The 13508-nt window shown below is 37.8% G+C and overlaps 1 protein-coding gene across 13 annotated transcripts in view; it reads right to left on the minus strand.

The window, feature by feature from the left end:
* CTNND2 (catenin delta 2) overlaps positions 1-13508 on the minus strand; it is a 629184-nt gene that overhangs the window by 382988 nt on the left and 232688 nt on the right. For all 13 annotated transcript variants that reach the window (XR_004356187.1, XM_032683409.1, XM_032683400.1 and 10 more), the window contains one exon: positions 1267-1379. Coding sequence is in view for 12 of the 13 variants with exons in the window: in XM_032683409.1 (XP_032539300.1) it covers positions 1267-1379 (113 nt within the window). In the remaining variant the exon portion in view is untranslated. The remainder of the gene's footprint in view (positions 1-1266; positions 1380-13508) is intronic.

A 13508-nucleotide genomic window follows, 5' to 3' on the forward strand; every position in this document is an offset into this window, starting at 1 on the left:
AGCTCAGTATTACTCAAACACTGTTCAGACATAGCTTTCTTGAAATGCAGTTGTACCACACATAAAAATTAAAGTCCTCGGGAAATGCACTTGACATGCAAATATAGTACTGTACTGCATTGCCAAATATTAGCTATTCTGTGCTTAAATAATTCTAAGTAATATAGTTTCTCTAATGTTAAAAAGTCTAGATGGTGAGAAAGATTATATAAAAGAAGATTTTACCTTAAGGAGTTCTCACCTGATTTATTCAGGATACTTATATTAAAGTCAACTTCATGTACAGCTTCTGCTGAATTAGTGATTTTTCTGACTTCTGCCATTTTAATTTACATTCAGTATTTCTCTCACATCTTTGGCATTCTACTGAATAATTATTTTCCACTTATCATGGAAAACAATCATTTATTTAGTTTGAATTGCTTAAACTGACAGTTTCTTTCAGTAGTGATCAATACTTTTTGTATTTTTTCTATTATTATCACACAAAACTTGATACTGGGCTTGGCATGTTATACTTAACATTATGTATTCAAAATATGTCAGATTTCATATTTCCATTGATAAAAAAAGCACAGGCCTATACAACATGATTTTTTCCTTGAAACTCAAGTACCACCATCTTTCATTTATTAGGTTCACTGAGAAAACAAAGAAACACAGTATCAAGAAGCTCAAAAATGCAAAGTCCCACTAAACTGACCAAGAGATCAGTTTCCTTTTGTTATAATTCTTAAATAAACTTGCCACCCTCCAAACAATGTACGAGAATGACTTCTTATATTGAAGAAAACCAGTGTGTAAAAAAAAGAGTGACACATATCATTATATTTTGATGTGAGTTCAGCAGCTTTAAGTAATTCACTCTAAACCTTTTAATACCATGAACGATGAAATTATGCTTAAACAGGTTTACAAAACTTATCAATACATCTATGCAAATATGAAGCTAAAAAGCTTTGGCTGAAAATTACAGCTGTATTGGTGGTAGAAAAATGAGTTTTGCTGATAATTCATTCAGACTTCAGCAAATCAATGAATTCCAAATGTGACTACTATTTTGTTACTGGACACACAAGATACAAAATTGCATGAAGTTTTCTTTTAATAAGGCAGGTCAAAATGCAAATATTCAAGCTCTACTAAAATCTCATGCTCTCTGATGTACATATTTTTTTTTTTACAAAAAGATTATCCAGCTTGTTCTTGGTGGTAATCCATAACAGCGACAAAATTTACTAAAGAAATTAACAATTCGTACATTACCTAATGCTGCTCATGCTTCCAGTTTCTGATCCAAGCTTACATCTCTCCAGCTGGCTAGCTACAATCTGACGTTCAGCCTCGAGTTCTCGAGTCAGTCTCTCAAACTGCAGTTCCTGAAAAAATAAATTAAACCATTTGCTTTGACTTCTCTTGAGATTTAGAAGGAATTTCAAAACATAAAAATATAATTTGTGCAAGAACTATTCCCCTAATATCATATAAGGAAGCTTTCTTTTTTTCCCTTTTCAACGCGTTCATGGTTCAAATTTTTGTGGTGACACCTACCCATTCCTTCATTCATTAAATAATTTAGGCCTACATACTACACATAGACCTCTTAGTAGCATCTTACTAAGCTACTTTAAATATGATCAAAAATGAGTACAATTTGCACCACTGAGAAACACATGCAAAGTTCCGTGGATGATCGTGTGGTGACCATAGCTTCTGTATTAAAACAGACAACATCACAGTACACAGTAGTGAAATAAATAAATTGAAGGTGTGCTGTTATGGACTGAGCACAGCTTAATTTCTGCATTTAATGATGTGCAGAAGGGAAACTCAAACAATTTTGGACAAAAGCTGTCCTAAAAATCCCACTACTGAATGTGTTTCTTTTTATTCTGTCAAGGAAATCAAACCAGTCCTACCAGATAAGATTTATCCACAGAGCTTATAAAGGTACTTATGAAGAGGGTTTGTTTTCATACACAGAGATTTTATTAAAAAAAAAAAAAAAGAGAGAGAGAAGTAAACCCAAAAAACCATACAAGCAAAATCCCCACAACTTCTTAAAGAGCTACATTTCCCACAAATTGTAGCACTAGTTTTATCAAATAAAAAACTGAAATACTTTTAGGGAATTATATTTGTTGCAAGTTTGCCAAATGTCGCCGCCCTTTCATTTTGGTCATAGTTACAGTACGCCATTTTCATGGGTAAGCAGAAAAAACTCTCCTGCACCTTTTCTTTGGGTTTGTTGGAGGCTGAAGGAGAAATATTTTGAGAATCCACTTCTTAAATCATTCCTGTATCCACACAAATGCATCCATTATCTCTTTCTCCCTCTTTTTTTTTTTTTTTTCAAAAATGACCTCTCTGTAATGCAGAGGTATGAGAGAGAGTCCCTTGTATAACTACCCAGCAAGGTCCTGACTGACAGAACAGCACTGGGAATTACAAGTCATGACTTATGTCCAGCAAGGGCCACTGAAGAACTTGGTATTTGAGAGAAAGGAAGAAGTAGTAGAAGTAGAGTAGGATTCAGAAGTCTATCTGCTACCTAAAACCTCTGACCGAGAAGCCAAGGGTAAACGAAGGCATTAAACTTTTCAAATCTCTGAAGTGAGGCAAAACATAACTGAAACAGAAGAAGGGACTGGCTGGTGGTCATTCTACCTAATTCAGCTCTATCAGTCCTCTTTGTTTCTCTTGCTGTTGACATGGAATAACTTCTATCTTGTACTATGAGTAAGAGGGAAGTCCACGTAGGTTATGAACATCACAAAATAGCCAGTACATACTTCATCATCATGGTTAGGCTTCTCAAATGAAGATTTGGGAAAGGCTCTATCCACATTTGTTACAAGTACATTGGTGGCTAAAAAGGTCAATACAAGATAGACATATCCGATTGCAAAAGGCACAGCAGAAAGACTCCTTAGGTGGTAAATTCTGCAAGGCACGATTCTTTCTGTGTTGTCTTTTCTCCTCAAGAGTGATCCTGCGTGTGTTCTCAAAGGAGACAGCTGCGTTATAGATGGTGTGTCTCCAGGCCTCCCGACTGGAGGCCAGAGTAGACCAGTTTATGTTGATCGATACGGCCAAGGCTGAGATGTTGTTTCAGGGAGTCCTTGTATCTTTTCTTTGGGGCCCCTCTCATGCAGCAGCCGGTGGCAAGTTCACCATAAAGCAAGATCTTAGGGAGGCGGTGGTCCTTCATCCTGGAGACATGCCCTGCCCAGTGCAGCTGTGTTCTCATTAACATGGCCTCAATACTTGTGACTGCTGCTTGCTCTAGTACAGATGTATTGGTCACATAATCTGACCAGTGGATGTTTAGGATTGTACGGAGGCAGCGTTGATGGAAGCGTTCTAAGAGACGCAGGTGGTGGCGGTAGACGACCCATGATTTGGAACGGTATAAAAGAGTAGACAGCACAACGGCTTTGTAAACACTGATCTTGGTACTTTTCTTCAAGTGTTTATTTCGCCAAACTCTTTTGTGGAGTTTTCCAAAAGCACTATATGCCTTTGCTAATCTGTTGTCTATCTCCCCATCAATCTTACCATCTGAGGAGATGAGGCTACCTAGGTAATTAAACTGTTGGACTGATTTGAGCTCTGATTGGCCAATGGTGATATGGGGATGATGGAAGACTTCCTGAGGTGCAGGTTGGTAGAGGACTTCTGTCTTCTTTAAGCTGATTTCCAGCCCAAAGAGCTCAGCAGCGTCTGCAAAGCAGGATGTTAAACGCTGCAGGGCTGCTTCTGTGTGGGCGACAAGGGCGGCGTCATCAGCATAAAGCAGCTCCCGGACAAGATGGTTTAAGGTCTTACTATGGGCCTTCAGTCGCCTTAGGTTGAAAAGGCTTCCATCAGTATGATATCGAATGTACATATCGCCCTGATCATGGAGGTCTGCCGTGGCCCTTTGGAGCATCATGCTGAAAAAGACTGTGAATAGAGCTGGTGCAAGAACGCAGCCTTGTTTCACACCATTGGTAATTAGAAAGGGCTCAGAAAGTGTGTTGCCATATCTGACTTGGCTGTGCTGATCCCCATGGAGTGAGATGATCATTTTAAGGAACTTGGGGGGACAACCTAAGCGTTCCAAAATCTGCCATAGACCTTTTCTGCTCACAGTATCGAAAGCCTTGGTGAGATCAACAAAGGTTACATAGAGACCTTTATTCTGTTCCCTACACTTCTCTTGCAGTTGTCTGAGAACAAATACCATGTCTGTGGTACTCCTGTTGGCTCTGAAACCAAGAGGAAGGAATTCTACCTGAAAGCCAATGTGGGTTCCAGTACATACTGAAATGGTCACTATTTGACAAAGCCTGTTTCATCACGAATTTATTATTCAAACAAAACTATACAGAGTACAGAAATACCATTAAAAGTCTGATGTAGAGACCAAAGCATCACTGCTCACTGAATTTCAACAGTGAATTAGTAATCAATAGTTAATAATATTCTCTACACATTTTTGTAGTATGTAGAAATTTCTTCTTCACTGTTGTTTGCAGATAGGACTATTAAAAAATCACCTAGCAATAATCATCTATTTCATATACACTTACTTCACAGAGAGCATTTCTCTCATCTAAAAGAATCAATTGTCTGAAAAGCTGAAGAGACCGTTGATCAGCTTTCCAAGATTTATTATTCAAATCCTGGTCTTGTTTGCATAAAATAATACCCTTAATGCAAAACGGATTGTAACAGAAATATTACTAAATTGTTGAAGAATGAAAAATCAAAGTGGTACAGTATTTGCTATGCTAGCATGGTTCTATCAAAGCATGCAAGCCCTGAGAAATTTTGATAGTATAAAATACCAAAGAAAATCAAATTGAACATTATGTTTACTTTCAAAATAAAAGCAAAAGCTTCAACAGCTATTCTGCTCCACTGTATTTTTAAAGTTACTTGATTCTATCATGACAATGCACATTTTGGTGCTTAGCATAGCTTTTGATCCAGCCAGTTCCCTTCCCATCATCCCAGGTGAGGCAGGTCAGACGTTCTTTGCCGTGACCCAGCATGGGCATTTCTTTTACCCACCTAGTAAGAAGATGTAGCTCTCCCCATAATGTTGTTAAGAAAATGTAAGAACCAAGGACTGTCTATGTTGTTGCTTGCCTTTTCCTAGACAAAGAAGTGTAGCTTGTTGTGTTCTTTTACTCTAGTAGGGGTGCAAACAACATCTCTCCGGCTCCCTTTTGTCCATGCTATCCCAAGCCAACTAAATACAAAAATGGCCCCAAGCCTATTTTACTGAAATACTTCAAAAGTAAATATAATTTTGCTTTTTTTCCCCTTCAACTATCTTGACTGTATATCTTCTCAGATTTTTTCTATAGTTTGTATTCCTTCAGTTAATTGCTCTGGTCGATAACTTTTCCAGATGTTTCTGCATTTCCTCAACTAACACCCTTTTGTCACGATTACTCTGTCTACAGAAAATTTTTTTTGTTCATGAGTTTAGTCTCCAAAACATACTTTTCTACTCTTCACTCTGTCATTTATTTACCTTTCTTACTTATTCCTTTCTGTTCCCTTCTGCCTTCTCTCTTTCTTTCATTCTGTAGCATATTTCATGACTCATCCTCCACTAATCTCTTTCAGTCCTACTATACTAACTGCTACTCTAGCAAATGCCCTAAAGCAACTGGTTTAAGGAGTCTCTCTCTATCATTCTGGTCCCTTATTGAGGAAACTCTGCTTTTCTTAAGACGTAGAAATTAATGTTTTCTGGTTTCACTCCCACATTATTTGTCCTGCCCTGCAGAGATGACTGGAAAAGGGCAGTTATGTCTATGTTACTCCTCAAGAAGAAAGAAGGGATGTGCTGGATCACTTAGGAAAGAAATAATCGTGGGTTTCTAATGCATAAAAATGGCTAGAACACAGGAACAGTAATTTCATTACTAGTTTGATTTAATTGCTACTGTTTCTTCCTTAATCATCTTCTATCAGGTGCCATTAGAATTTAGGAATGCAAGGAAGGAGACAAAAGGTGGGAAGGTGGGATATTTAAAGAGACAAACAATTGTTGCTTCAAAAATTATCCTCTACATTAAATTTAACAAGGAATTGTGTTAGGTATTCCCTCATATGATGACAAAAGTGCAGGTTCACAGGGTTGCCTTTGGAATGAAAGAAGAAAAGAATTAAAGTAAGAGTTGTGAGTCTGCTATCCCTCTGTATCAAGAATCTATGGCAGAAATTAATAAGCTTCCTTCTCTTTGTTTAGGAAGCAGTGAGAGTGACTAATATTTGAATAAATCCATATGTTTAAATTTCAAGCAGCTGTCACAGCACAAGAAGACAGAAACCAGAAATAGTATTTGCTTACATTTTATAAAAATCACTGAACCCAACTCCATCATTTGTCTTATTTGTCATATTTGTTGTGTTTACGTTAATTTTCACCAGTTCATGCCATGTTGTGTTATCTTCATAACCTTCTATTATTTATCTGAATCAAGCTAATCAGAACATCAAAATTAAAAACAAATTCCTACTCACTGATTATGCAAATCTGTTGTCAAGACAATTGCAGAATGAAGAACAGCAGAAACTACACTGCAACATCCAAATTAATTAACACAATGACACGTCAAGTGCAGCCTCATGGACTGTGCTACAAAGGGCAATAATGCCAAAGCAAGTGCCCACGCAAAGGCACTGCAAACTGCAATGCCCAGCCTGGCAGCCCTTAGCACTCGGCACTATGAGGGGTGTGGGAGCTGGAAGCCAACAGAGAGATCAGAGATACGGATGAGAGTAATCCAGAGAAATCACTCAAGAGAGCAGCCTGTAAAGGGAGGAACTTCATGACAACTTTATCAAATTGTTTTAACAAAGAGTATTTATCTGCTTGGGTCTGAAAAAAATTAGGTATTTCTCCACTACCGTGGTGAGGTGTTTTTGAAAAAATATTCATTATTCCATAGATGGCAATTGGATGCACTTGCTTTTTCAGCATGAGTTTTGTGTTTTATCTATCCTCTGCAGCCATCAAAGCTTCAAGCAATATAAAACTTGAGTCAGGTCATAACATTTCACAGTGCTCCAGACACTGAACAAGCACAGTGGAAATCTGCAAAGCCTTCAGACAAATTAGGAACTCCTGAGCTCAGGGCATAACCAATTCAGAGGGTATTTTATTATTTTTTATGCTTTATATCTTCTTGGTCATCTGCATTGACCCATTTGAATTTTCTGGAAGGCTAAAACAGGTCAAAAGAAATTTGGCTGATATTTGGAGCTTTTCTCACTTTACTCTGTCCTTTATAATCTTAGAGTAATCCTTCAATCCTTTCACACAGATATGTGTATTGATGCTGAGCAAAAGACACAGCAAAATCAGCAGAGACAGTAAAAACCAGCCAATTTAAAAAAAAAATAAATCTAAATTTAAGCTGAAGAGCTTTGCGAAGCTACTGGATTCCCAAAAATCTTTAGGTTATAATATAAAAAGAGGAAAAGCATTTAGCTTTTGATTGCAAATATGCTACACAAAACCAAATGAAAGTAATGGTGATCATTTAAACCTTCGAATACAAACAAATAACAGCACTGAGGTAGGGCTGGGAATCCCTGGTGTGACAAATAAAGAAAGCCTGATTACAGTTACACAAACACATAAATCATCTCCCGGATTGAAGTTTTTCCAAGGAGTATCTTAAAACCCACAGAACCTCAAAAAGTACACAGGCTGTAGAAATGTACAATATTGGCTCTATCTTGTTGTAACCTGTTAAACAAGAAGAAAGTACCTCAATTAATGTCACAAGTAGTATGTGTATATTGCTTTGGCATCATGCCTAATTCCATATACTGCACACCTATAAACTCCAAGAGAATGCCACTACTTAGAGTGGTATTGATAACAAACTATTCTTAATCTACCACACCAAACACATGTGAGTAGCTAAAACTGGAGCATGTACTTCCTGAGGAAAACAGGAAAATCAAGGAAAGTTTAACTCGGCAGAAAACTAGGGATAGATAGCATCAGACACAAACCAGACCTGATAGCCCATCTTGTAAATAGAAGGAAAACAGAATGTCTTGATACTTTCAAACAGTACAAAAACATCACTAGCAATGCCCCTATCCATCTGACAATAAATGTTGTTCAGAAGCTTCAAAACTGGGCTTTATAATGTACCACTCACTACCTTCCACTTTTTCCATTGCTGGACTGTGTTTTCACTTGCTCTGTTCTTATCCTTTTTCACTGGATTGTTTCTTTCTTCTATTTCACTGAGTAACACAGAGATCATGGAAAAAGCTCCCAAAAAAGGTAATCAGATAAGCAGAGAGGTGGCAAATCAGAAACTCCGTTGTGGGTATATATGTTGTTGCAGAATCTTAACAGAGCAATGACTGTACAAGTTTCCAGGTAACATCAACCTGAAGGAAGCAATTCATACACTGGAGGGCAGGAATACCATTCAGAGGAACTTTGACAAGTTGGAAGAATAGGCCAACAATAGTGTCATGAAGTTCATGAAAGAAAAACGAACAGTCCAGCACAGAGGATGGAATCCCATGTAACAGAACAGCATCTCCATAGGATCTCGGGTTTGGTGGACATTCAGGTTTGAATGCACTCAGCAGTTCATTCCTGTGGTGACAATGGCCAACTGCTTATTTCACTGCACTAACAAGAAAGCTACTAGCAGAACAAGGAAGCAATTGAAGTAATTATTCACTTTTATTTGGTAGTCCTGAAGCTGCACCTCGAGCACAGTTTTGGACCACCAGGGCAAGACACAACAAGATTTTGGAGCAAGACCACCAGAGGGCCACAAAGACAATTAGAAGATTCAAGCACACATTGTACAAGAAGAAGCTGAAGGAATTTGATTTGTTTAGCATGGAGAAGAGACGGTCTAGGGAGAATCTATTTCATAGAATCATTAAGGTTGGAAAAGGCCTCCAAGATTTAAAGTCCAACCTTTTACTGAACACCACAATGTCAACTAGATCATAGCACTAAAGGACATGTCCAGTAGTTTCTTGAACACTTCCAGAAAAGGTCACTCTATTTTAATGCTTAACCACACAATTCAGTGAGAAAATTCTTCCTGATGCCCAATCTGAACCTCCCGTGGTGCAGTTTGAGACTATGTGCTCTTGTCCTCTCACTAGCTGCTGAAGAGGCCAACCCCCACCTGGCTACAACTTCCTTTCAGGTAGTTGTAGAAAGCAATGAGTTCTCCCTAAGCCTCTTTTTCTCCAGGCTAAAGAACCCCAGCTGCCTCAGCCACTCCTCATATTACTTACTCTCTAGACCCTTCACCAGCTCCATTGCCCTTCTCCAGACTCACTCCAGCACCTCAATGCCTTTCGTGTAGTGATGGCCCCAGAACTGAACACAGGATTCAAGGTGAGGCCTCACCATTGCTGAGTAGAGGAGGACAATCACTCTCCAGGTCCTGCTGGCCACACTGTTCCTGATACAGGTCAGGATGCCATTGGCTTTCTTGGTCACCTGGGCATACTGTTGGCCCATGTCCAGTCGCTGTCAACCAACACCCCCAGGTCCTTTTCCAATGGGCAGCTTTCCAGCCACTCTGCCCCAAGCCTGTAGTGACACACAACCTATGGTTGTTGCAGACTTTTACTTCTTAATTGGGGACTATAGTGAACATGTTACCAGGCTCTTGCCAGTGGTATGGGGCAAACAGACAAATGCAACAGTGACAAGTGGCAGTGAAATAAATTCTAATTGGATGTAAGAAAAAAACCCACACCCACAACCAAAAACAAACCCACAAACAGTAAATACAGTAATAGAAAACCACCCCAAACCCAAAACCAAACCACACAGCAAGAATGGCGAAACACTGGAACAGATTGCCCAGGAAGAATCTCCATTCTTGGAGATTTTTAAAGTCAACTGCTTGGAGTAGAACTTCAGAGGTCTGTTTTAACCTAGTTTTTCCATGATCCTGGAATTGATGAGTTCTGGATATTTTTTCAAGTCCTTATACGAATGCTATTGATTAGAAATCCGTGGCTACCAAACTCTCTGATGATGATGCCTACATAAAGGCATATTTGACTTTATGTAAATGCTACTACTTTATCAGCCTGAACCTGTATTTCTCTAGGTTATTCCTTCACCTGATCTGACTGTTTTAGCAATCCCCTGCTTCTCTACAAGAGGTTAGTATGGCATCTATTATGCATATGGAATATTTATGGGGTAAAGAATGGCTGGTTGCAGCGTTCAAAAATAAACATTCTTTCTTTTTTGTGTAAGATTACTTCAAGGAAGTCCCTCTCATGCCTTTAACAACTTTTGTAGAAATCAGACCCTATTTTATTTTTCTATTTTTAGGACCCTGATACAAACTGCATTTCATTGCATGTTTTAGCTCTCCAGGCACACTGCCCTGTTCCTCTGTGAGTTACAGGCAAGCTTTGCTCTCTGAAGGCTCAGTGCCCAACTGCCTGGACTTCTGTTCCTGGGGAAATTGCATTATTTCTTCTCCATCATAATCACTGAAGTTCTTAAAATTATCTCCATTTTTCTCTTACAAATTGCTTGGTCCTTTTTTTAATCTTTTTTTTTCTTTTCTCTGTTTTGCATTCAGCTTTATTCTTTTAGCTAACTCCTTTCTCCTCCTTCTCATTACTTTTTGCACCCCTTGCCAACACTCCTGATGGTTTATCATCCACCGTGATTGCTGTGTTTTTCCAATTCCCCCATGCAAACTACTTCAGTCCACAAAGCAATAAACTGTAAGTAAAACCTCGGAGCATTAGGACAGGATTTAGAACTACTATGAGCTTTCTAATGTCATACTTTTGCTTCTCTACACTCTGCAGCAGCAATTTAAGGAGGATATAAGATAAACTGACTTTCTACCTTACTACCTTTGACTTTCTTTAGGGCTTATTGTTATTATTTATAAAGTTTAATGTGGGAACAAAACAAGACCTCAGAGATGGTGGATCTTCTCCAAGGAGAGCAAAAGAAATAGAACTGAAGTAACAGACAGTAACACTCTTCAGTGTTACACTGGCTCAAGCTCATGATTCTCGTTTACTTCTCAGTTGTCCAAGCACAAAGATTTACTATGTCTAAGTGGAAAAGGGTAATTGCATTCACAGTAGCAGTTTTTGGAGCCTGACTTAGCATGTTCAGCATATCTAATATATCAGACACAACCATGGACTTGATGCTTTTTACCTCGATTTTCCAATATATATCCGTAGAGTAATTTTGCTCTGAAAAGAACAACACGGTCCTGATGCAGATAGAAGATGTTTAATTATACTATATTTGTATGGTTTAAAGACATGCAAAAAGCTAAGAAATTTAAACAACAGGGTCTCAAAATGAGAAATTTCTAAAAATGTTCTACACATTGAAGTGCTAAGAAAGCCTTTTTTGGTTCTGACAACATCCTCAGCTTCTGGTCTCCCTTTCTTATTTGATTGGATCTGTGCTCTGTCAGGTAATATGCCAAGATGCCAGCAATAGCTACAGAGGTGTCAGTACACACACCACCATATGTGGATACCAGTAACACACACCACTTCTTGTGCAGTCTATCTACATGTTTAGAGATCCGAAGTCTTCTCCAGTATTTGATTCACAGAGTTCTCCAATTCCCTATTTATACGCCTCTGAACTACTTGTCCCTTCCAGAGTTGTGAAGATACATGTCATTCTAGGCATTGCATACAGATGGTGAGTCAGTATTATAAATCATTAGCTTTACACTTGTCCAGAATAGTCTAAAAGAAGAGAGATATCAGTCCCTTCCTCTTCTCCTGCTTGCATTGGAGAAGTTATTCTGGTGAACTGTTTTCTCTTTTGATTTTCCTTGCCTTATAAGAGAGACCGATTTCTCAACCTATACATAGACTGTCAGTGCAGCATATCCAAGAACAGACTTCATAATTTGAAATTTTGCTTAAATTTCTGAATTAATTAGGATACTAGATCTGAATATTGCCATGAGTAGCTATTAAAAACCTAGTCATTAGCAAGTTAGTAAGGGATCCAGAAGTTATCTAACAAAGCAAGATGGGCTTTTTTTTTTAGGGACAACCTAGCACATGTAAATTAATACCTATAGGATTTTGCTTTTTTTTTTCCTTACAACTAACAAACATAGAAGGCTGATTTTCTGCACACTTGAGAGACACAGTTTGCTACACTAAATGAATGGGGATGGACTTTCAAATAAATTGAGGATTACAACAAAACTGTAAGGAAATTTAGCTTGAATATAGGGATATTCCTAAACAAAAATTCTAGTATTTTAGCAGACAGTACATTGATTAGTCAAATAATCCACTTATTTTCACTACTGTTAAGAAGAAAATCCAGACTTACAAACAGCATAGGCTAAAAAAATTTGAACTCAAGTACTGCAGACCATTGAGATTTGCACATTTTCTCTCACAGATGATTCTGTGGCAGTAGCAGTTAACTTTAATAGTTTCTGAATATTTCCTCTTTTATTACATCTTTTATTACAAAGAAGAGAACTAGTAAAATAATTAGGCAATTCATTCCTTTTCTGGCTACCCTACAAAAATATTTCAGGAAATTCTCAGCAGATTCATATTGTTCCTTTTGAAAGAGAAAAGCAATTAGTAATGAAAATGTTAGTTTTAAGAAGTATCATTATGATCTTATTCTCCTAATTTCTGGTATGAATAGCTCATCTTTTGAACACAGTAAAAAGCTTTTCATAATGAAATTACAGTCTAAAAATTACCTGTTTGAAAACAAATAGGTAAGGAACATGTAGTTCAGGATATCATTTGTAGTATGGGCAAAGACAGTTGGGAAGGAGCTTAGAACCAAATTAAATAAACAATCATAAAAACGAATAAAAATGCCTTTTATGGGTTGACATATGGGTTGATGCAGTATGGGGTTACCAGAGATATATTTTGAAAGATGGGTACAAAATGTGATAGTTCTGGGAGTCTTCAATTACCCCAATAGCCTATACACTCAAAAAAAAAAAGTGACAGAAAGACATAGCATGTAAGCTGAAGTTTGGATACTAGATACACAGCTGCTTAGGATGCTCACAAGAAAAGATGAAGTTCTTGACTTGGTCAAGACAGTTTAACATCTTGCAGCTGAGAAGCCATTCAGAGAGAGATCATTCTGTCCTTAAATCCAACATCTCCACAGAAGGCAGAACATCTACCAGTTATGAGACACTTAGAAAGACAAAACATATAGGAGAAAAAATCAAAAAGTTTCTTTAAAGCTAAGAGTAAATCCTCATAGACAGTAGGGAAACTATTTGTTGGAAGCAGATGATGAAAGCACAGAGTCAAGGCAGTGTGCTAAGAAAAGGTTAAGACTTAACAAAGAAAACAGTAATAAAAAATACTTTTTCTGAAAGTTGAAAATGTCTTCAAATGAAGAAAATAAAGGAACATAAATTCTGACAGGTTAAACATAATAAGACAAGACAGCATAATATGATTCTAAGGAACAAAAAGCCAAAAGTATC

The sequence above is a fragment of the Chiroxiphia lanceolata genome, chromosome 1, assembly GCF_009829145.1.
Source record: "Chiroxiphia lanceolata isolate bChiLan1 chromosome 1, bChiLan1.pri, whole genome shotgun sequence".
In the NCBI taxonomy this organism is placed as follows: domain Eukaryota; kingdom Metazoa; phylum Chordata; class Aves; order Passeriformes; family Pipridae; genus Chiroxiphia; species Chiroxiphia lanceolata.